Source organism: Sinohyriopsis cumingii, chromosome 3, assembly GCF_028554795.1.
Source record: "Sinohyriopsis cumingii isolate HCF-2022 chromosome 3, ASM2855479v2, whole genome shotgun sequence".
In the NCBI taxonomy this organism is placed as follows: Eukaryota; Metazoa; Mollusca; class Bivalvia; order Unionida; family Unionidae; genus Sinohyriopsis; species Sinohyriopsis cumingii.
In genome coordinates, this window is record NC_142963.1 from 34231379 (window position 1) to 34257414 (window position 26036).

The following is a 26036-nucleotide window of genomic DNA, read 5'->3' on the forward strand; positions in this document are numbered from 1 at the left end:
GTTAATTTACTTCCGTCTTTGCTTGCTTGATCTGGTCGAAAGATGCTTGCTGTTGTCGAAACGAATCGTGTTGTACTGCACAGTGTATTGCATTCCAATTAGAATTCATATTTACTGGCACGCTAGCTGGTAGAACATGTGTGAATCAAGTCCAAGAATCAAGTTCCAGTTTGTTCCCATAAACACTTTTTTTTCAGTGTTTTGACATTTTAAAGTCACATGCTCAAATATAGACATTCACTGCGCAGTTTGTGGAGTGCCTAAAATCTACGTTTAAGTATAGTGTTTTTACATGGCTTATAGTCAAACCAAGCCGCATGCACAATTTTCTGTAGTGTGCTTGCTTTTCTGTAACAGTTGGGGTATAATGGCAAGCATATATAATGGTTGTTAAGGGGATGAGACTTCAAAATATCCTTTTCTTCCAAAGTCTTTGGGACTCGCTTGCTTACTGCTTGAACTTATTTAGTGTAGTCGCCTCGATGTATCAAAGGATATGCTTGTTTCCTTCTGCTTCAAAACATCAGACGTCATCAAAGATTTTTTAATGAACATTGTGGCAGAATACTCAGAAACTTTAGATTTTCGTATCTTAACTTATTTCGACCTGTAAGTTGTAACCACAGCGTCGATCCCATGATTTCCAATCTGAAGAGGGGAAGAGGAAAGAAAACGGACGCTACCCGGTGTGAGGACCACACGTCATCATTTGATATGGATTTAGTCCGAGACACTACCTTTAAGCCACATTCATGTCTCGTTTGTTCCCATAAACTATGGGGGATAACTCTTGTATACGGACATTTCTGAAAATAATAAGATTTTGTTACTTGAATATTTATTAGACTGACACGTTCAGCAGACAGATATCTGTAGACATAGTTACGCCACTTTCCATTAATGTTGACGACCACATAAAGATTCAAGAGTATTGGGTTTCTGGGGAACAGATACGTGTCGAATAAAATCGTATAAATAAACTTTTAACTGTGCACACACACCCTCAGATCATCTCCCTCTATGGTGATAGACATATCGTATAGACTATAGACTAGACAGGTACTACTAATTCAGTATGGAGCATTTAGTGTGTATATCTTCGTGTGTGTTTTGTGTACTGGTATGTTGTCGCGTCTAGGAATTACCTCCTTGTTTTGTGTACATTGAAACTTGTTATTGTTTGGGGAAATTCTCATTTCTCGTATGATTCCTGTGAATTTGCCCATCCAGGAACAGGTATGGCTGGTAAAGGGTTTGTGTTGCAATGCGTATCCAATAAGTGCTTATCATCGGGAGTCACTGGAATGATCCATTTCAGAAAATGCCCACAGTATGTTCCAAATAGATAAATCGACAGCTTTTATTAATTGAAACTATTAAACCAGACCTTTATTCCGTAAATTTTGAAGTACGTTCTTTTATATCGTTTTACGGTTCATACTTTCATTGACTCATTTAATTCTTTTTTTTAAAAAAATCTTTATTAAGACCTTTATCTAAAAACTTTCGTCCATAGAATAGATTAAAATTAGCTAACGCTAAATAAATCATTCGTCAAAAAGCTTTATTTCCTCTGCACTTTGCTTAGCAACTGATTGCTTTTTCTCTGCATTAATATATCAGCAATTAAAAGCCAGTAATTATATTGCACGTTAAAGCTCTACCAATCTCATTAAAATCAGATTTACAGTGTCCTACGTGAAGCTCTGACAGCAACCGCATAAGTGTCATGTTTTGGTGGTCTTTTCTTTTACCATAATCGCTAATTTTATTAGCCAATCAGATGAAGTCTTATATCATCGGGTTTGGAAGACTTTACTATGACTGAAGAACATTAGCATGTGCCGAAAGATTTAATTCACTTCAGATTTCTGAAAGCTGCATTTCCATTAGATAATTAAAGGTCACCAGAACATGACCCGTAAGCGGTCGCTCTAAGATCTCCACGTACAATAATGGAGATCCGATTTCAATCTGATTGAAGCTATATCCTCTTCAGTTCCAAAGTGTACAGCAAACTTCATATTATTCAGAACATTGATTACCCTTTTTTGCACCTTTTAATCACAAATGTAAAAACATACAGTTGATTTTACACCATTACTAACTACACAATTACTCTGTAAAATCACCAAATAGTATATCTACGGATAACCAAGAAATTGTGCGTGACTTCAATTCTATCAATCACACTCTTGCTAAATAAAACTTGGAACTCTATAATGGAGAAAACGAATAAATCACATTGCTCGTGTATTTTACATGGAAGTTAATAAAACAATCAATTCAATTCATGGTGTTGGAATAACCAGATTCTTCATTTACTTGTATTGTTTTTCACTGATTCAATTGGTTCAACGTTGTGTCAAAATTCCACCTTTTCGTCCACGGGAACTGCATTGATTCTCATTGACCATGACTGGAAAATGATGCAGCTTTTTATTTTTTATTTTCACTATTCTGATTGGGGTTTTGCTGTTGTTTTTGGTTCCACTAGTCATAGACCAGAAGAGCTTATGAAATGATATGTTATCTGCTGTCCGTTGTCCGACGACAATCCGTCCGTTAGCGCGTTTCTTATTGCCACTCCTCCAAAACATACACGGAAGATGGCCACACACTTTACACGCACTCCACCTCATGGTCTATTTGTTCTTAATGACACTGATGCTGCTCGCACATTCAGTATGGCCGCCACAGCGGCCATCTTGAAAATATTGCTATCTCTACTCTTCCAGAATGGATAGTCATATCAACATGGAGTTTTACTAAAAGACTTCTTACGATATCTAGTTAGTCCTGGATGAAATGGGGCTGATCGAGGGTCCATTATGGCTGACACAGCGTCCATCCTGAAAATCTTACTATCGCTACTCCACTTGAAAACATGATCATATCAACATGGGGTCTCACTAATAAGACTTCTCGTGACAACTAGTTGGTCATGAATACAAATTCTACCGATTTGAGGTCCAATATTGCCGCCATGGCGTCCAAATTTAAAATCTTATAGCAAGTCCTCCTGAACAGAAAGTTATATTGACATGAGGTTTTCACCAACAAACATAATGACCACTTGATCTTGTTTGAACATGGTGCGGATCTGACATCCAATATGGCCACAACACATCGGTCATATTGAAAATTTGTTGCCACTATTTATTCTGAATCTTTATCAACACGAAGTTTTCACCTTAAGACTTCTTATGATGCCTACTTGGTGCTAAAATGAAAATGGTGCCGATTTGACATCCAGTATGACCACCACAGCAGCCGTCTAGAAAATCTTTTTATCGCTACTTCTCCTGAATGGAAGGACATACTGACATGACCAATATGTTTCTTATGATGTCTACTGGAGTCTAAATAAAAATGGCGCTGATCTGTGGCTTAATATGGCTACCACAGTGGTTGATTGAAAATCTTGTTCACACTACTTGTCCTAAATGAATGGCCACGACATCACTGGGTTTTGATTACAGGAATTCTTGTAATGTTTTCTTGATCGTAAAATAGAATTGCGCTAATCTGATACCCAGGATGTGGCCTTCTTGAAAATGTTGTGTTAGCTACTCTATTAAAGGGAAACTCAATTTGTCATGGGGTTTTCATCAAAGGAGTTATTATGGTGCCTACTTGGTCCTAAATGAAAATGAATAACCCTCAACATTTAAATCATTTTGCTCTTGTAGCTATCATGAAAATATTATTATATTAGTTTCAAAATGGATGGCTATATCAACATGAGGTTTTCACCATTAGAATTTCTTATGATACCTAATGGGTCCTAAATTAAATTTGTGTCAGTCGTACAGTCAATATGGCCGCCATGACGGCTGTTGTATTATTGTCACTATTCTCCCTGAAGCATTATGACATAGGGTTCTAATATGTCCCCACATCATCTAATTTGAAAATATTCTTATCTATGAAGAATTTCAGAGATGATTTCAACAGTCAGCATTTGAAAGGCAAAAAATGCTCTTTTCTTGAATTCCTTGAAATTCTTTCGCCCAGTAGATCGTAAGTTCCTTCTAAGGGGGTCTTGTTCTCTCTCTCTCTCTCTCTCTCTCTCTCTCTCTCTCTCTCTCTCTCTCTCTCTCAGCAGAACTGCGTATCTTATTTTTTGTGTGGAACTGTTAGAATGGGCCATTTTTACTATTACTAATTGTTCTTATTTGATAAGGAATGTGTAGGCAATATTTCGCATATGCTGGTATCTATTGTGTCAGTATTTCGTTCCAAATCCAGATACTTTCACGGAAGAGTGTTGAATTTCAGCCTGATATACTGCCAGTCTGATATGCCTTCTCATTTAATGGTAAATTGAGTGAAATGTGGTTAAATATGGAATAACACCAAGTGAATTGACAGCAACATTGTTGTAGACAAAATTGCATACAAAGCTATGATTAGAATTTTGTTAGTCGGGAAATTTGGAATGGTGTTAAAACCGTACTATCGACAACACTACTAATGAATGAACTGCTTCGACAATATTACATGTGCTATAGTTATATGCTATATTATTGGAAGTAGTACATTTTGTGTATTTTATGTGGAAATGTCATATATTGGTGTATGCAACGTTTTGTGCCACCTCGAAGAACCAAGTTTTAGCCAGTGTTGTTTTTCAAAAAGTTAGTTTTCATTGTTTTGCACCCTAATTGCACTGCAATTTTGTCGACATTTCTGTAGTAAACGTATAGGCTAAAAGTACATCTATATACTATAAAAATAACTAAGTAGATGTATGATATAAATAGCCATCAGTAACTTAAATTCAATACAAATTGATTTTACTTCTTGCATAAATTCTCCTTATAAAGAAAGAATTGGATTTTTTGTAAATGTAATTGATATTTTCAAATATTGCTGTCTAAATATATTATTTACAGTAGTAAGGTAAATTTATATTTAAAACCTCGTTCACTTATGTGCATTCAATGAAAACAGTAAATACAATATATATGAAATCAAAAGAGATAAAACTGATAATAAAGGTTACACCTTTTGAGGTTGTTTTTTAATTACAGACTTAAAATGTGTATTTTGTAAGTGTTTACAACCTGGAACCATGCATTTTAGTATGTGTGGGTTGATTGCCAAACTTGCACTTACAATTTACAAGTCCGATGTGATTTATGTGACAACTAGGATTTAATTTGCTCAGATAAGTAGAAAAAGTTATTCAGTTAACTGTAGTATTCTTACACTCATTGTGTTGGAAATTTTTTAACTGGTCCCCCCTTGGTCGGCATGCCTCTAAAAATCATGTTTCATTATAAAACAGTAGCATATGTACTGTACATAGCTGTTGCAACAAACAGTAAAACAGTTGTGAGCATAACTTGTAGCTGTTATTATTACCTTTCACCGACTAAAAGTGATGGAGCGGTTAGATATATGATACTTTTACCTGCGTTCCTAATTTTCTTCGCATGTATGTGCATACATGTATATATTAAATTCTATATGTTTTAATTTCAGCACCCGCAAGAAAAAGGCCATGTGGAAAGGAGTACGAAGGATATTGCATGAATAATGGCACATGCTTAATTTTGTCGGAGCTAGATCAAAAATATTGCGAGTATGTATTGCATAAACTTAATTAATGAAACTGATATACATTCAGAGAACGAGAGATACACACTGAAACAAATGTTTGAAATAAAAATTATCATATAAATTTGACTAGTTTAAATAATTTTCACAATATACATGTCGTAATGGAGAGAGTTTCTTTTTTTTAACACTATGAAGCCGAGGTGCAAAACTAAAAATATACATGACGTCATATTGCTGTAATGTACCTTTTCTGGCTAGAGTGACAGTTGCATGCAGCTGTTGACACCTGGGTGGTGTTTTGTCTCATCAGTAAAGCAGAGTATGCCAGTTCATTTCAAACTGTACATTATTATATACATTCTGCTGATTCTTGAAAACGAGTTTGAGTAACTCCGTATTCGTAACAGTGTTCACGGCGTCAAGATTGGACTGTATGTGTAAAATAACATGTCTATCCAACCAGTGACGTCTCGTTACATTTTTTAAATCTAATTTTGATGTCCAAAGATTTTTATTTTCAGCAAAATATTTTAATATAAATACAAATAATACATTAAAACATGTAACATCGGTCACCTCCCAATTTGTGGGTGTTGCTTGGGTGGTTGCTGTGCCACTGATATCAGTTTATATTTATATACGTGTGTGTGTAACGTCGCCCTCTTAGTAAGAGGGGTGGTTAATTGGATTTGGCTGGCGTTATCTAGAGGATGAACTAACTCGATATTATAGCCCGGCTGGAGTGAAAGAAGAATAAAATTTCAACAGAGAACTGAGCGAGAATACTGGGAAGAAATAAAGCAATATGACCCCCTTTGACAGAAAACAACAAATTTAATTAGAACAAATTAATAACGGCAATTCCAATTCAAGTTAAATTATATCAATAGAATTTAACAAGAGGTATCCAATTAGGATTTATTTCATCATCATAGCGAGAGGTGAAAAGAGCACAATGTCCAGATTGATTGCATCACCTTCCTTTCCTTGACCATATATCAACGTCCTCCTAGTTCATCCTTCCTAAGCTCTATGCTATGTCCCTTCATGGACTTCCTGTTTCTTTTATTCTGACCTCGTCCTTCTTTTCCTCAGACTTCTGTCCTCAGACTGTCCTGTCTCTCTCCCAGAAAGCTGTTCCTTATTACTGTTCTCTTTCAGAACTTGTGCAGAACTCCTAGCACTAAAACCTGTATTTCTTTTTACAAGATGGCCACCTGGTCCCTTTCATGTTCAATGAGGAAAGCACTATTCTCTTTAGGCCTCCCCGGAGTTGACTTCACTTCCTCCTTCAGGAAATTTCAGACTAAAGAATTTCAACTAAGGTCGTCACTTTAAAGTCTGATTGCTTCTAAAGTGTACGCCTTAATTTATTTTGCCCAATCGTAGGCAGCTGTCCCTAATTTTTCCCAAAGAAATAATTCCTTTCATCAGGTTTAGACAGCTCGGAATCTGTGAATGACGGTGCGTAACAATTTCCCTTTGAAAAAATGATAAGTGGACATAGGTTCCTACCAACCGGTTAGGGTTGGTAGCTTAAATGTGTACTTTCTAAGGACCGTCTTAAGATACCCTGGTCAGTTTCAGTGAGTTGGAATGCTGCCCCTTTTGAAGTTTCCACTGGGGGGGAGACGAATGAAGAAAGGTCGAAGTGACCCGTCACGAAGACTTTTCTGGCTTAAATGCGATACAGTTTTAATGCTCAATGCATTCAACTTTAAAGTTCACTGCAGTTCAAAATTCAACACTTAACTCTGTGTGTGTGTGTGAGTGTTATGCAGTGCAGTTCAAAGAAAATGTAAACCATGCAGTCACTAATCAATAGTGATATATAAGTATGTTTATTTGTTGCAGGCATAATAACTTCATCAGTTATGAAAAACAAAGTTTTCCATTAGTTTTGCATTTATTTTGTATTACTCTGAATATAGCTTTCAGGTTTTTTAAGACGAAGAATTTTGCTTTGTAGAGATGGCAACATGTGTCAAAGACATTTAATGCAATTTATGAAGCCCATAATTTTCAGTCATTGTTATCAGTGGAGCTCTCACTTTTTTCATGGCAACATGCTTCATTCTATTCATATATTTGGGCTGCTTGAGTCATTGAACAAGAAATTATCTCAAGCAATTTGAATAATATAGTAGATTATTTTTCAAGTACTGCTCAGGTGGCCTAAGTGGTTAGAGCATCTGCCTCATATGCAGGAGGTCACAGGTTCGAATCCTTGCCAAGTAATACCATGTCTGCTGCATGATCCTCAGTGTTAGACATCACTATAAACTGCCATACTGCAGATATCATAGTGATAATCATATAAATAAAATATTGTTAAAGCCACATTAAAATCTAAATCACGCACACACATTTTTCGAGTAGACTTATGTGTGGCATTTACTGTTTTACTATGAGGTATTTTTGTGGAGACTTTAGTACTAACAAAGAATTTAGTTTATTTTATATTAATTTTATAAATATTTTATTTTATGGAATATTCTTTTGTCTTTTGATGGTTTTAATTCAGATTGGGCTGTTAGATAGAATATGCTGCCATTTAAACAAAATGAGTGAAATTGTGATGTGTCATATATTATGACAAAGATGGTGAAATCTATTACTTGTCTTCCTTATAAAAACAAGACAGGCCATACTTATTATCTGTTTAGAAAGTCGAGGTACATATATCATTAAAGCAAGGATTTTTGTCTTTATTTTCAGCGAGAAAGACATGAATTAATAACACTTACAAAGAACATCTTTTGACAGCATATTGCCAATCTCTCCAATATTGTCATAATGAACCAAACTGATCTCATCAGTTGACAACTAAATTGATTTCAGTGAAAATAACATCTGCAATTTGAATGTCCTCAGTAATGAAAATTAAAATGAATTATCAACTGTCAGAAAATCAGACAAGAAAAGTTCTTATTCAGTATCACACGAATCAGTCCTTCAAAGATATTGATTCCTGGCAGATTTATGCACATGTCAAATAATACTATCTGCATCAGATATTTATTGCCAACTTTGTTCCTAGTTGGACAGCCGCAGATTGCAATGTTTGTTTGTTTTGTTTCTCTGTTTTGGATTTTTGTTTCTATAAAATGTAGTGAAATTTTCATTTTAATAATTGGGACTTAAAAAGGAAGTGAATACTTATTAACAGTTGAAAATATTTTTTGAAAAGGAATTATTGTATTGCTTTTCAGTATTTGAATAGTGTTATCTTTCATAATACTATAACATAGTCAGTGGAAGTTTTATTTTTGCTACACTTTTTATATTCCTAGTAAACTTTGGTATAATGAAACCCAAAGGGTCTTGAATCATTTCATTATGTCTGAATTTTGTTATAACAGTGGTAAAATATTATAACAAACAAGGAAACAGACCTTACAGTATTGTAATATCCCATAATTTGTTATATTCGATTTCATTATACACAATCTTTACTGTATTCATAATTTAGGATTGGGTTTAGTGTTTTTAACATAAGAGGTGGATTACATTCATAATGGTATTGGTTCCAATTAACAGATGCCAGCGTCAATATGACGGCAGCCGTTGTGAGCTTATCAGAGGCGAGCCCGTCAGAGAGGGTAAAATTTACCTTCATTTTTTGTTTGCATTCTTGTCTTGCACAATGTGGATCTCTAAGCATGGCATGTGATAGTTCATTTTCAAATTTGTAAATATATCAGCCAGTTGTTTCGACTGATGATTTACTTGCTCATTTTAATTCATACATCATGCACAAAACTGGAGTTTAACTCTATCCAATTTTGTAAGGAGCTGGTCTATAAAATAATTAAGTTTTTCCACTTTGTTGCTAATACACCCTGTGTGCTTAAAAAAATAGATTGGACTGCATATGCACTACACAGGAACTGAATTTTCAATTTTTTTGTGAGAATATTGAAGCTTGCGTTCATGTATACAGTGTAAGATTTACTAGCAAGTCAATATTTTCAGTGCTTGTGGCTATTCACAGGCATGGTAATCAGATAAAAATACCTGCAATCAAAGATTATTCTATTGCTAGATGCATGATGCATACTTCTCAGTGAAAACTTACTTGAAATCTGCATGAAAATTTATATCAAATTTCAGTCTATATTACTAACCACAGTTCAGAAAACATGATTTTTAATCCATTGCTGCATGGCTAGAACAAAGAATATAAATGACTGGTCCTTACCAATCTCTGGGACTTTTTGGTCCTTACCAATCTCTGGGACTTTTTTCTGCTAGATTATTACCAGCAACCTGAGTACACTGTTATTAAGCTGATCTAACTTTTGACTCTTGAAGAGTAAAGACTGTAAGCTGTGAAATTATATCAGAATACTTAATGACCATTTTCTTTGGTGTCATTTGTATGACACAAGGTGCCTAAATGTTACATTGTAGGATGTTCATGTGCATGAAAATCTTATCTCTGATGTTTTCTGAAAGTATTTTTAGAGATATACCTGTCAATGACACCTCCACCTGTCACGCTTAAAGATCAACTTTCTGTTGGACAAAGAATGCTTTTCTTCAGTTAAAGGGAGATCACACACACAGCTTCTAACTGTTCAAGATGCTAACACTCGCACATGGTCTATAGCAGAACAGCAGTCATCATTCATTCTTATGATATGGATACATGGAATTGTTTTGTTATTTAAAATTCCTGACAATCTGCAACATATATTTCAATTTTACATTGAATTTGAAGTATTTATTGTGCATTCTGTTTCTCTGAAGTATATTTGTAGTATTTAAAAAAAAAAACATATGCAAAGGAATTTTTTGGTTGCTAATATGAAAAATGTATTGACTGCTGTTCTGCTAATTAGAAGCAGTGCGATCCCTTCCAAACCCTTCCCGGTCGAAGGTCTAGATACATAGATTTTTGGGGTGATTGGTGGCAGAGGGTTTGAAAGTAGTTCCCTTGGAATGCCCTCTAATATGTTGTGCACTTGGAATGGCCATGTTTGCTCTCTAGGTTTCCTTGCCACCGTGTATTTCATCAGAGGTTTCCATTCCCTTTCTCTCTCTCTGCCAGGTGCCAGCTGGGTTACACCGGACAACACTGCGGTGAGCTCATCATTCCGCCGATTGCTTCATCCCCGGATTTGAACAAATTATTTGACGAAATAAGAAGTAGGTATTTTCAAGTGTCGTGTTTGTGACTAACATGGATAGAGTCTATAAATACAAATTTTTGGGAAATAAAAATTTCATCGTTGTAAGCTTCAGGCAGAGATGTTCTGATTAGTTCAAAATCCATCATTAAAAAAAAGGCGATATTGAACATCATTGGTCTAAAGCTGAATGAAATGTAATTTGTAACATTGAACGTGTAACTGGTAAGGTTCTTTAGGCTTTTGCCTTCAAATGAAGGAAATTTATAACCAGTAGCTGTTGATGAGAACCAAGACTCCCAATGTGTTGCACATTGTCATTTGAAAACTTAGGAACCAGCACCTGCCATCATGAATTAATATGTGATTATCAATGTAGATGAAAATTATGATATATTTATGCAACAGAAATTCAACAATAAAGACACTGTTCAATTAATAGATTGAAATCATCATAATGAAAGGTTTGTCATATCATAAAAATTCAAATGATGAATTAGATAATTTGACAATCATTTCTAATATTTCTTTTTGTGGTTTGGGAAGTCTTTTTTGTGTCTATAACACAATTTTCCTCAATTATATGTGAATAATGGTGTATACCTTTTTGGTTTTGGTCTGATCTGTTTTTTGTTCTTGTTTTGTTTTGGGGTTTATTTCTTGCCAGCATCACATGCTTTTGCACTGATTACTGTATACTTTGTCTTGGGAAGGACCATGTGAGGGATTATAATGGAAAATATAAAGTTTTATACGATCTGCCTTTTTTCTTGTTTTTGAGGTTTCTGTTATCCCATAGCAGCAATTTGAATCTCCCTATTGCTGAATTCATTGTATGTTCCATCTTTCAGCAAGTTTAAATGGAAAAATCCTGTGACTCAATTAATTATAAATTGTATGAGTTAATGAAAGCTCTTTTTAATATCTCATCGAAAATACCTGACATTTTATATACTTCCTTTCTTTGTTTTCTTGCCATCATAATTAATTAAAATATAGGCACTTCTCAGTATGTGTATACACATATATATATATACATATATAATGTGTGTGTGTGTTTATGTGTTTGTGTTATGCATACATATTTTTACATAATATTTATCTTTGTAAACATATTATAATGATCTAGCAGCTAGGTCCTGTACACTTGCCATTTGAGATACAGTAGAACTTTGAAAACTCAAAGTGATGTTTGGCCAAACTTTTGGGTTTACGTTTTACTAGTTTTGAGTTAAAATTGGAAATATGAGTGTGTTACAGCAGGCTGAGTGGAACTTTCGAATTATGAACATTATTTTGAGTTAAAGAAGTTTTATGTATCTGTAATTACAAACAAACTCATCAAACCATTTGTGTTTTTAATTTTTAATTACATCTTGACAGGAGTTGCCTGATTTTGTCTTAGATGCTAGAAAATTAAAGTAAAACATGTATGTAATGTTTTTATGTAACAAGATTTTGGACAGTATATTTTTCACTCTTACATATTATCACATACATATTTTGTTGTTGTTGTTGTTGTTGTGGAGTTTAACGCCAATTTTCAGCATATGATAGGCTATACATGGCAGCAGTATTAATGGTGGATGGAAACACATATTTTGTATGAGTATTATATTGCTTTGATCTTTGTCTTAAAATCTTTAAGTTTTGCTGTATAAGATCAGGTTCAGACCAACAGACTTTTACGTCTCTGACACATTTTGTGATTGGTTGATTACAGAACTCCAACTCAGACTAAAGTTCTGATCTTCAGGCCAGATTTACAAGTATTTGGCTTCTAACATGTACAATGTCAATTGCATACCATATATACTCACTTTTAAGTTGAGAGCACCTGCAAACTGCACAGACCCAGATCTGCCATTGCATAATGCGCTTGCAGATCTGGGTCTGTACAGTTTGTTGGGAATAATCAGTAGAACATACAACATATACCCTGGTCTGCAGGTTCATTATTCTGTGGTAGATCTGGATCTTAATTGTTTACATTTTGACTCAACTATAAGTGAATATATACAGTACATTGTGAAATATTCTTCCAATAGCACATGTGGCAAAGATTTTCACATGTTTTTTCATACTCTTAAGTTATCTGTACCATCCTATATAGGACTTGGTGTTGTTTAGTATTGACCATATAACATCATTCACAGTAGACACTTCCAGTCTTTGCCAGTGTAGAAAATATGTTAGAAGCAAAATACAAGTATGCAAGCCAAATACAAGTATGCAAACAAGACCACTGTATATGACATCTGGTGGTTTTATTAATCATTCAAATCTGAAAACCACTTTTAACCCTTTATCTCATGCAAGTGTCTTTGGATGCCTCTACTCCATTTGCATGGAAGCGCCTTTTGACGCCTCTACTCCATTCGCATGGAAGCGCCTTTTGACGCCTGCTGTAAACATGAGCCATTTTGAGCCGGTTTTTGTAGCGCCACCTTCGGGGGAAAACCCCTATTAGATACTATATTTATTTCTGCAAATGACAATTACGTCAGATCACGTGGTCATTGTTTATGCACTGGTCGATATCTGCTATTTAAAGTAACTGGGTTGTAATCTGCACTCTCCAAAATGGCAGTCGCAGATTTCTTTCATTACTTACGAAGTTTTCACGATTAGAATCACAACTAAGAAAGATTGAATAACTTAGGTAAAGGTTTTGATATTGATGTAGGCAGCAATTAGTTTTTATAAATTATCAAATTCAGATGACTTAGTGATGTAGATGCAGACGAAAAACTTGTAAATTTTAAGTATGAGAAATGGCAGCTACGGTTGGTCACGCAGCCTCACTGACATGATGGTGAATGAGTTCTCTCAAGATTTTAAAGCAGATAAAAAATTCTTCTGTGAAAAATAATTACACAGCTATAACAATCGGACTTTACTCTTAAATTTTTCCACACATAATAGATGTGTACCAAAAATGTAAAATGGTTAAAATTGCTGTTAAACATAACATACACTACATTGCTTAACAGTTAACAGGCAGGCCTATGCGTATGGAGTTGAATAGGTAACAGGTGTTCTATTTATAGCACGCTGCACTTTGTAACTATGCTGTATGAGATAAAGGGTTAATTAGGCAGTCCTTGCATATAAAGCCTCAAAATCACCGTGGTACCATCTGTATTTGTATATAAGTGTGGTCAAACTGCAACAACAAAGATCATTTTCTGTAAAGCATAATGCAGATCAGGGTCTATGCTGTTTTTTCTACTGATTACTCCTAACAAAATGCACAGACCCAGATCTGCTGGTGCATTATGTGATGGTAGGACTGGGTCTGTGCAGTTTGCTGTAGGACTCATAAGTGAATACATATGGTATTAATAAATTCAGAAGCTTACCTGGAATTGTTTTTCTGATACAAAGTCCTTTCGGCAAAACAGGCTGTTTCTAAACCTAAATTCCTACATCATTCTACTGATGTTATTGACATCTCAACTGATGTTTGTATCTTCTTACATTTTCAGACATTGACAAACTGAACCATGAACGAACTCTTATCATCATAGGCATCATTGTTGGTATTTTAGCGTTCATCGGGATCTGCATTGCCTCATACTTCCTGGCAAAGTAAGTAAATCAATATCTGTTCTTTGTAAATAAAACAAAATGTTCTACAGTTAACTCTGGATATAACGACACCAAAGCTAACCCCAATTGTAGCATTATATCCAAAGGCTTTTATCACAGTGGATATGTATGATTACCATGTGTCAAATCTACTGGGGTCTCCTCCCCCCATTGTTTTAAATATCCATATATATATATATATATATATATATATATATATATATATATATATATATATATATATATATATAATATAATGTCCCTTTGATTTAGGCATTTCCCACCTCACCCCTGCATGAAAAATTCCTGCAGATTGGAAGTGGTTGTGTTATATACATCCTACTGTCTGATGTATCATTCTGTGTGATACGGTTATAAGCAGAGGAATTTTTTGCATCTGCAGTTGGCTGAGGGATGATCTTTAGAGAATGGTATCTGGAAGTCTAGAGAATGGTATCTGGAAGTCTAGAGAATGGTATCTGGGGAATGGAAGTCTACATATTTTGATGTGAATGGTTCAAAAGTGATTGAACCACTCCGGTGGCCTAGTGGTTAGAGCATCAGCCTTGGATGCAAGAGGTTGTGGGTTCGATCCCTGGCCGAGTCATATCAAAGACTTACAAAAATGGTACTAACAGCTGCCTTGCTTGGCACTCAGCATTAAGAGGTTAGTGTTAGGACTGGGTGGCCTGGTGTCAGGATAATGTGACCGGGTGGGACATCATGCTACATGTCTGTGGCATGATGCCCCAGTGCTAGACATCACTTTAAACTGCTACACTGCAGACATCATAGTGATATGACTGAAAAATTGTTAAAGCTACATTAAAAATCCAAATGACACACACACACACAAAAGTGATTGAATTATTCAGTGTCAGTTCCTCCAGTCATTCAGACCAGTGATTTTACATTTTTGTCTGCCAGCCAGTATGGCAAATTCAGCATAAAGAGTGGTTTAATGAACACTTCATGAAGTTTATATTGTTGCTAGTATCAGAAAATATTAAGAAAGGCACCTAAAATATAAAGATGTAAGAAGTTGAAAGTAGAAATTGAAAGGGTGTGCAGATTATTCTTGTCTATTGCACTGATTCTTGGTCATTTATGAAGCTGGTAATATTAACCCTTTATTACACTGTTTATAGTGCGGTTTATGTTTGTGGACCCCATTGTGTGCAAGTTATCGAGCAAGACGTGTAATGATGTGGCTTGTATAGCAACCTTATGGAAAACCTGTTTTCAGGTTCTTCAAAACCTCAGAGCCAATCTTGATCAACCTTGGCAGAAATGTTAGGGTACAATCTGTGTAAATTTCAAGAACCCCAAGCAATGGTGTTGCATCTTTTGTAACTAGTTAGTAAAGCATTTTTTAGTTCCTTGATAGTTAAACTTTTGTGATGAAACTTGGTGGGAATGTTTTTTTAGGATCTGTCTTATTAAATTTGTGTTGGGGTGGCTACCATACCAATGGTGTGGCTTCAAAAGCAACCAAATGGAAAACCTATAGTCAGCTTCCCACAAGTCTGTGCCATTTCTGATTAGACTTGGTAGGAATGAAATGTTAAGCATGCTTAAATTATGTCTGGAGTGGCTGACCTATGTTCTATCAAACTTACATCCAAGTCAGGTCCCCTAGCTTGCTTCAGTAGGAACCAGGTGGGAAAACAATTTGTGACTCCCTTTTTTATGAAATGCTGATGATCAAGTTTGGTAGGAATGTTTCTTTTGACACGCTTTATCCATTTTTTCCTGGGGCAGTTCCTATAGCATTGGTATGGCTTCCATAGCAACCATATGGAAAGGAAAACCTATTTTGAAATTAATCTCCAAGGACAGCTGAACCAGTTTTGATCAAACTTGGTAGGAATGTTTGTTAGACTTCCACTATCAAAATTTTGCTTCAGATGGCTCCCATAACAGCAGTATGGTTTCCTTAGCAAACATATGGAAAACCTGTTTTTGATCTCCAATCAGTCTTGACAGAAATGTGTAATGTGATATGCTGTATCAAATATATTTTCAGCATGACTACCCTAGCAACTGTGTGGCTTCCTTAACAGCAATGTGTAAAATCTATTTTTTACTTCTTGGTAGGGAAGCGTTTTGCAATAAGCTTTGTTAATTTGTGTCCAAGATGGCTCCACTGACAATGCTGTAGCCACAATGGCATCCAAATAGAAAACCTATTTTACTTCTCCAGAACAGCAGAGTCATCTATGAATTTACTTGGTATGAATGTTTCATAGGACATGCTTTATCAAAATTGTGTTCATAGTGGCTTTCTGAGAAACATTATTGTTCCATTAGCAACCAGGTTTAAAAGCTATGCTTACTTTTGTACAGTGGCTGAACCAATTTCAACCAAACTTGGATGGAGTGTTTCATTGGTCATACTCTGTCAACATTTTGCCCCATGTGGCTCCATTATCTGTAGTATGGCTACCATAGCAAACATATGGAAAGCCTATTTTCAAATTCCCCTTTTTGATTAAACTTGGTATAAATATTTCTTAGGGCATGCTCAGAGTTGTGGCTTCTCTAGTAATGGTCTAGTTTCTATAGCAACTGGGTGGAAAACTGACAGATATGGCTTGCTACAAATACATACCATATATATTCACTTAAGTCAAGTCAAACTGCAAACAACAAAGATCCTGATCTGACATCGCAAAATGCACATGCAGACCAGGGTATATGTTGTTTGTTCTAAAGATTACTCCTAACAAACTGCACAGACAGAATTGCTGGCTCATTTGATGGGTCTGTTCAGTTTGTAGTAAACTTGACATATAAGCAGGTACATACGGTAAACAAAACTATATTCTGTCCAAATCTACTGTACCACATCCAACTGGATATGATATGTAGAGTCCTAACATGAATGCCTTTCACATTTCATACAAAAGTTGCCAATCCATCACCTAATTTTTCTGAAGTTACTTTAGGTAGAAACACAATAAAACAAGATATCAGATACCACCAATTATCATGACACAGGTATCCTTTAATATAAGGAACCTGCCATGTTCATGTTTTTGCCGTATATACCAATGTATACCAGATGAGCAACATCAGACCCACTTCAGTCTCTTGTTAATTACATGTAATGAAGCCTTTTAAAAATAAATACACACATTTTTATGACATTAGTTACCAAGGTTAATGAAGTTCAAAGGCCATACTTCCAATCTCACTTTTTCTTTTGATATTTAGACGTAGAAATAAACTGTTCTACCGACGCCCGGGAGAAAAGAGGCCGACCATTGAAGACAACATTCCACAGGTCTACAGACCTTTACTAAGTGGCTGTGATGAAGTAGATGGGCCCCGTCCAAAAATTAAGGCCTCTTCATGCATTTCGAAGGTATGTTTAGCAATTTGTCTTTAATTTGTTTTCTCTTTCATTTTAATCCATTTTTGCTGCATGTTGCATTTCATATTATATTTCAGCACCATATCCCACTTTAAATTTGTGGAGGGGACGAACCACAATTTTCATTCATATATATAGACAGTACATACATAAATACATAAATTTGAAACGACCATTTTGAAGCATGAGTGATGCAGAGAAACAATATCCCTAAATTTTTTTGTCATATAGTCATATTCATGAATCTGCCCAGTGTAGAAATTTTAAGCTTTTATTTCTCACTATTTATCGTTCAGTGGAAATAAATTTTACCAACATTCAAAATCAGAATAGATGGGCTTTTTGCCTTAAGCTACCTACAATGTTAATGTATGTACTCTCTTATAAGTGGAATCCAACTGCAAAAACAAAGATCCTGATCTACTGTAGCATTGTCGCTTGCAGATCAGGATCTATGTTGTTTGTACTGATTACTCCTAACTGCATAGACCCAGATCTGCTGGTGATTTATGTGATGGTAGATCTGGGTTTGTGTGGTTTACAGTTGGACTCTTCTTTTAAGCGAATATATATGGTATTCTTAGTTAAAACATTGCCTTATCCAATATGTTTTTACATTTACAGGAGACACAAACTATAGAATCTAGTTTTAGCAGTGCCAATGGCAACTTGTATGTCAATCCACTTGATGGCATCCTCCGATTCTCTCCAGCCTCCAACAAGGTCAACAGAAATCGCTTGACTGCTGTATGTCTTGAAGGCTTACCTGGATCTTCTAGACCAGAAAATGAGCATAGAGTAACATCCAACTCAGACCAAAATCCAAGACACAGTCCTGAAAATATATCCAAAGAGGAAGACCGAAATCCAAGACACATCCCTGAAAATATGGCCAAAGAAGGAGACAAAGAGAGGTCTCTTAGGGCAGTACCACTGAACACTTCAAGAGAAGGAGACATAAAAGGAAAGAACACTTCTCTGAAACTTTCAGAAAATCAGGATCCAAAGGAAAAGGCCCTATTGTCTTCCAAAAACCCCGAAAGGAAACAATCAAATGAACAAATGTCATCTCCTGTACCACCCTTCTCATCAGCAGCAGTGGGAAATCCACACAAAAAACCACATTCACGAGGTGCTAATGTTTCAGAGGATGCTATACCCAACCATAAATTTCCAGATTCTCATGATTTTAATTTTGATACCGAATCAGATAGTGATGAAGCAACTCAGACTGAAACACCACTTCTTCCCCTTTTCATCAGCGAAGAAGACATTGCCACTGAAGACATCATTACACCTTCTTATCACAAAGGCTATGGTCTTGATGAACTGGAAAAGCTTGCAGTTGAAAACGAACAAAACAGCATGTCTCCTTATATCAATGATGTTTCCTCTGATTCTTGCAGAAGCTTCAGTGACAGCATGGGTGATAAGGTGAAGTCTAAAGATTCATTAGACAAAAACAAACCCATTGACAGAAATGCTCCTCTAAAATATAGTTTTTTAGACCCACTCAGTGTTTCATCACACTACTGGAATGAGAATGGTTCTCTAGAACAAGGAATGGATACTGCAGGACTTGCTTATTCCCAAGAAAAACAATGCAAACATGATCAAAAAGAACCAGAATATTTTCAATCAGCATTGCCATTTACTAGCAATAGTTTTGGAGTCAAAACTTAAAAAGTACATTCTCAAACACCAACGTCCAGTTGAACTGTTTGCAAAATATTCAATATTACAAAATTGTTCATGAGTCAGTTTGCTTCATATTTTATCAAGCACAATGGACTCGAAATTTTCTTTCCTAAGATGCTTGCAGTTTTACAGTAATGCGTTTAGTCTTGTATATGCTTTTTTCACATTCTTGCTATCACACCAAGTTTCTTGGAATGCATTTTTCATCAAAACATTTTACAGTTGTTTAGACCTTGAATGGTTTACTGCATTTTAAAAATGGTTCACCTTTGACCTAATTAAGTTGATTTCTTGACTGTATATATGTATATAAATGTACATGTCACAGTATCTGAATACATAATAATTTACTAATTAAAAAAGTGTTCTGTTTGCATGTAAAGCTTAATATGTTCCAAAATAATCTAACAACATTAAATTAATTCATTTAGGTCTTTTATTGCTATTTCTTGCTAATAATTAAAATGAATCTTCTTGTTCACACATTTTCATTTTTTTTAAGTTTTTATTTACCATTCAGTAATACACAGATCTAGTTTATAGCCATCATGGGTTCAAAGCCAGCTACCTTGGTGAGGCCTTTTGAAAGACATTTACTTGGTGTGATATAACCAGTAATTTGTCGAAAGTGTCATTAAAACCAACAAAAACAAAGAACCAATTGTTTATGGCCAGCTGCCTCCTATTGCTATTGTCGGAGCATAAAAACACTACTCATATGCATGTCAGTGGACTTGAAGAAAGTTTTAATGATTTTAGGAAACCTACAAAATATAATTAACCCTTTTCCTGCCTGTTGATTCAGCATCACTTTAACTTTCCAAGCTGTCAGGATTCACGATACTCTTTTCGCCTTCTGATGTGAATGATTGTCACCAAAAGTATGTGTTGAGTCATATCTATTTATAGAGCACATCAAGGTATTGACTTGTTATGTGATAATAAAATGTAAATACTTTTTTGCTTAAATTATTCATGTTTGAATGTGATTAATGCATTTTTGTTAATGCAATGTATAATGTAAATAATATTGATTTAAATTATGTTTCTACTTCATTAAGGCATTTACCATTAAATCAGAACCAACTGTGCATTAGTTTGGTGCAAATTGTTCCTAATGTTGTCGTTTGAAAATTTTACAGGAATCATTATATTAAGATTTTGTAAAACAGAGCCTTCAACAAGATAATTAACGTAAGCCGACAGCATTATCTATGGAATTTTACCTACCATGTATACTCACTTATAAGTCAAGTCAAACTGCAAGCAACAAAGATCTTGATCTGCCATAGCTTAACTCATCTATAGATCAGGGTCTGTGTTGTTGTTCTACTGATTAATCTGAACAAACTGCACAGATCCAGATCTGCTGGCACATGATGCAACGACAGATCTAGGTCTGTGCAGTTTGCATTTGGACTAATAAGTGAGTATATATGGTAAGATACTATCAATTAAGAGTGAGGCATGTTTGTTCAGGGTAGTAAAATAGTGAACTCTTTCTTATCTTTGCCAAGGAGTATGATCAACAAGGGTTTGCTGTACCGATTTAGGTTTTGCATAAAAACTATGTCCTTATTTATAGTTTGGAACCATTATGTAACTGATACTACTTCAGTTTTCAGTTTCACTTAGGACAATCTGTTTGCATTTTAGGAAAGAGGCAAATGATTTTAGAATGAAAACCACTTCAATTAAATATTTTTATTGGAGTAATATTTATCCAAACTATGTTTTAAACCTGATTTACATAAAGTAGCAATGTGAAAATCATTTTAGGAGCTTTTATCTTATATTGTTAGTGATTTTTTTTGTAATTTAAAATGTGTCAATATTTTAAAACTTAAAAAAAATGGTAACTTTCATTTATTGTTTCCTCAATTGGATAAACGTGAATTTTTCAGAATTTCTATGTGCAATTGAATGTACAGAATTTCAGTGTGAAAAAAAAACATTTTATTCAGAAAGGACAATTTTTTTCATTTAAAATTTCCAGTTTGTTTTTGAAAGATAAAAACTCCCATTCTGCCTCTTCTTCTTGATTTTACTGAAGTCTTAATAAGAAGATATCCCAAATCTCTTTCGCTTTTTCTCTCTCTCTCTCTCTCCCCCCAAAGACAAAAATATTATATGATTCTTCCAATACTGTGATTCTGTTTTTATATAAAAAAGTTACTAAATTTGAACAATAGTTTGTTTGCCTTCAAAAGGTTCTTTAACATTTAAATTGTTGTAATTTTAATTCTTGATAATCTATGACCATACTAAGATACAATTTGCACTCTTGATGCATAAAATGTTGAACAACTTGCATTTATATTTCTGTCATATAAACACAATCATTCATGAACATGTACATTACAGAAGTGCAAGATTTAGTGTTTTTAAAGTTTTTATGTTCATCAGTATTTTTATGCAGTATTGATGTTATTATATTGAAATTTATCTACTGGGCCATATTATATCATATTGTACATAAAATCATGTAAATTCTAATAGAGTTGGAATTAAGACTAAAGCTTTCACCATTTTTTTATGTTGCTTAAAAAAATTCTTTTATTTGGATATATATGACAGAAGCCTAATATGTATCTGCCCTATTTCATCATATTTTTATTAAAATTCTTCTCCTTGGTTTTGCAATAAAGAAATTATATGCATGATTTCTTTCAGCCAAGATGTAGTTCAAGTAAAAATCAGTAATTAAAAGTGTTGATGATTTAGGTCATGAGTACTATTTTACAGGCACTGTGTGCTTGGAAGTTTTGGTCTATTGCTTAACTTGTCTCATAAATTTAATGTTACACAAGTCATCATACATATTGTATATACACATTTATAAGTCAAGTTCAACTGCAAATTGCACAGACCATGATCTACCATTGCATATTGCACTAGCAGATCTGGATCTTTGCAATTTGTTAGTAGTAATCACTATAACAAACATAGACGATGATCTGCCTGTGCATTTTGCAATGGCAGATCATGGTCTCTGTTGCTTGCAGTTAAACTCAACTTATATGCGATCATATATGGTAAACTACTTCACATTCCACAGTATAAATATCTACTTGAGAACACTAATGTGTATATTTTGTTCTATATTTTGTATAGGTGGACCTAACATTGAAAACATTGTCAGTGGGGATATTTATACATATTGTTAATATATTAAAGGGACACTGCCAGATATTGTATAAATATATTGGTATATGTATATAATGGTCTTTGTTGTGTATATAGTATGCATTTCAATTGTATTGCCTAAGTTATATATTTTTGTTTAATTTGTATACTTTATGACATGCTTCAGATATGTTTTTAATTGTCCAGACATAATTGACCATACTACAGTGGTAGAAAAATCCATTGCCTATGAGACTGGGGACAACTAAAAATCTAATGCTGGGCAACCGTGTTTTCAAATGTGAAAGTGCAGTTAGGCATCTGGAATTATATATATTTTCCAGAGACAAACATTCGATCCTCCAGGTACCTAAAACAGGTGTCCAAATTATCTCCATATAATTTTGTAATTGAGTGTTGGGTAGTGGGCCACACTGAACAAGATGCATCATTTACTGATTATCTGATGAAAAATAGGTCATTCGACCAGACCCTGAGGGTATGCCCTTAAACTAACAAAGACTTGTGAACACTTGTCTTTTGTCAACACACAACATATTGTTGCAGTATCTTTCATCATTGGTATGTCACACTGAATGCCTGTGATCTTATAATATATTTTTTTTTCTCAATGGCCTGTTGAAGTAATGGGCATTCACTGTAGAGCATGTCATGTTGTTTCTGTTGTCTGATTTTAGCTAAAGGAGTATGGCAACTTTGAGGAATAGAACCATTCACAATTATTCTTGCATACTGTATTGGGTTATTTGGTATGGACTAAAAAAAGTTGCGCTTGCATAGTTTACATTTACCAGACAGTTTAGACAGGATTAATAGAAGCTGATTTGCAAAATTTGTTAACCATAATGGCGTAAACTCAGATAAACCTAAAATAAAGGTAAATTTCAGGTCAGAGGTGGACAACTGCTACATAGCTGACAATGAGACACCACAAAATCAGAAAATTGTTTGACTATCTTTATTTGCAGATCTCGGATAGCTTAAGTGTGTAAACTTGTGTGACACTTTCCTTTAATTAGCAGGACTTTCATATAGCAAGTTACAAGTACTGTGTTCAATTTGGATTACAGCAATATTAGGTTCAACTGTAGTAATGTACTGGGCAACCAGAAATATCTGCCAGGCAATCATATTTTCAGAGCTTCTTGTTGGCTGGCCAGGGACAACCATGGATTTTTAAAAAAATTTCCCTCCCTTTAATATTACCAAGCAGTGTCTTTTCCTATCACATAATCATTGCCAAGAATGACAGTCTAAAGTGATGATTTAAGAATAAAACTTCCATACATACAAAGTCTGCCAGAAACTTCCATTAAAAGAATATTTATGAATACTCTGGTATTTTAAACACAGAGCCTTTTAATCCAAGATGCAGATGATTGGAGAAGTACTTCGACTGTACATGTCATATATATAATTAGTGCTTTTTATACTTTCAGGATGTTATATGTCAAATATGCCTGTTTTTATTTTTATTTTATTAAATTTTCATGTGAGTTACATATTTTACCACTCATTCAGCACCAGGTGCTTCTATTGCAATGACAATACTAAAAGAGAAGAAAGACTATAGTTACATTGTTTCATTACAAGACTATAGTTACATTGTTTCATTACAAGAATATTGTTATATTGTTTCATTACAATGTGCATTACATTTCTCTGGTGTTATATTAAAATCAGCTAAGTTTTACATGGCATATGCAATTATTTGGGAGTGATTATTTTAACTTAAGTTAGGAAACTTTTTAAAATATTTTTCCATTTGTTTTGACTGCATATGATGATCTTAAGCTGATCTGTACAATATTTTCTTGCATCAAATCAGAAATAGAAATTAGTTAAGTGTGTGAGTAAATTTCTGCATGAGTATATTTTTTTTAAATTTTAAAAATGCCTGCAAACCAAGTTTAGTCCTTTTTAGGTACGGTTGTAATGAAAATGTGTTGGTATTGTCATGTCAAAGGACCTATCACACTTCAGAAATTATTATTGTATGCAAAATAACACTGGATTTCTTCCTAATAGTTTATTTTAAAAAAATGTAATCTTGATGAATGCTTTTCATGAAATCCAAACAAATTCTTACACTTATAAATTGCAAGGACAAGTATATAGAGATAAATATTTAAAATATGAAGTAGATTTTTAAATATAGTGATCGCTCTATTTGGTTTTACTTTACAGTTTTTATCTCATGATATTGTTTATCTATTGGTTGTGTTCTGTTAAGTTTCATATCCAAGTTCATTATTGCTTTTGAATTGCAAGAGGAGTGTATGTTTGCATGTAAACATAAGACTGGGGAGTATGTCATGCAATAAATGAGCAACAGACAATAAGAATGTTTTTATATTTTTTATTTCTCTCTCTCTCTCTCTCTCTCTCTCTCTTGCACACACACACACACACACACACAGTGGATCCACACTACACCATTTTTTAAAATTATATTCAGTACAAATCCGTGAAAAACTTGGTTGTTTTTCAATTGCCACACTTTTGAACAAAATAAGCAAGAAATGTTACTTCCTTAATCTTTATATTCCAATATCGCTGAAAGAAAGAGCATCTGATAGTATGAACACATCAGTATCAGATAACAAGGAGCAAAAACAACAGGCTTTGTATAATTTAAAGTTTTTTATCTAAATTACAAAGTGAACAAATTAAAAATAACAATATGGTGAATGAATTCCTAAAGTCATAAATGTTCTATCTGTTCCAAAAGTTTTGAGTAATCCAAATGTGTTTTTAATGATTGTTTGTATTGTAATGATGTATCAACAATACAGAAGAATCACCCTGTTATAATCCAAAATGTCATTAAATGGTTTCATGGATATCCCATGACAACTATAAATCCAAATAGTTTTTAAATTAATTCACAGTAATTCTGTACAGCTATTATGTATCCAAATAGTTTTTAAGTGAATGTTAGAGCACTGTAAATCAGTCGAATGATTGAATAAAATAAATATAACATTTTAAAGACTTATAGTACTTTTAAAGTTGCCTAATTCTATGAAATAATTATATTATATGGAATACCAATACACGTACACACTGGAGCGAATGCAATACGAGGCTTGAATGAATCATCTTAGTATTCTGAAATCACTGTCAGTAAATAGATCAGCTGTTCTAACACTGACTAATCATAGATTCGGTCACTTTTGCCTTTCAGAACTCGTGTCCTGGAGCTAGGTCACCTGATGTTTATTGGAACTATAGTACATCTCAACCTTGGAGTTTTATGAATTAATCTAAGTGCATAATATATGCATGACTTATCTTTAAAATGGAAACTTGCTATTGATAAAAAAAATTAGCATTAAAATCCCATCAACTAAGTGTCCCTTAGGAACTATAATTATGAATAATAATACACAAAATGCATAACAAAGTTTAACATGTAAAATTAAGAACCTAATGTTGATGACTGCTTTATGAACCAATATAAGCAAACCATTATTAACATGAGGTTTTTCAAGCATTCCTTTATTAACATGAGGTTTTTCAAG

The 26036-nt window shown here is 34.2% G+C and overlaps 1 protein-coding gene across 4 annotated transcripts in view; it reads left to right on the forward strand.

The window, feature by feature from the left end:
* The window catches only part of LOC149802662 (uncharacterized), a 68979-nt gene extending 44122 nt beyond the window's left edge, over positions 1–24857 (forward strand). For 2 of the 4 annotated variants that reach the window (XM_089952032.1, XM_089952033.1), the window contains 5 exons: positions 5491–5590; positions 9109–9170; positions 14189–14291; positions 17508–17658; positions 18292–24857. In XM_089952032.1, coding sequence (XP_089808158.1) covers positions 5491–5590; positions 9109–9170; positions 14189–14291; positions 17508–17658; positions 18292–19350 — 1475 coding nt within the window. In that variant the 3' untranslated portion in view covers positions 19351–24857. Of the gene's footprint in view, positions 1–5490; positions 5591–9108; positions 9171–10621; positions 10720–14188; positions 14292–17507; positions 17659–18291 lie in introns of all 4 variants that reach the window. The other 2 variants (XM_089952030.1, XM_089952031.1) reach the window with 1 other exon arrangement.
* The last annotated feature ends 1179 nt before the right edge of the window (positions 24858–26036 follow it).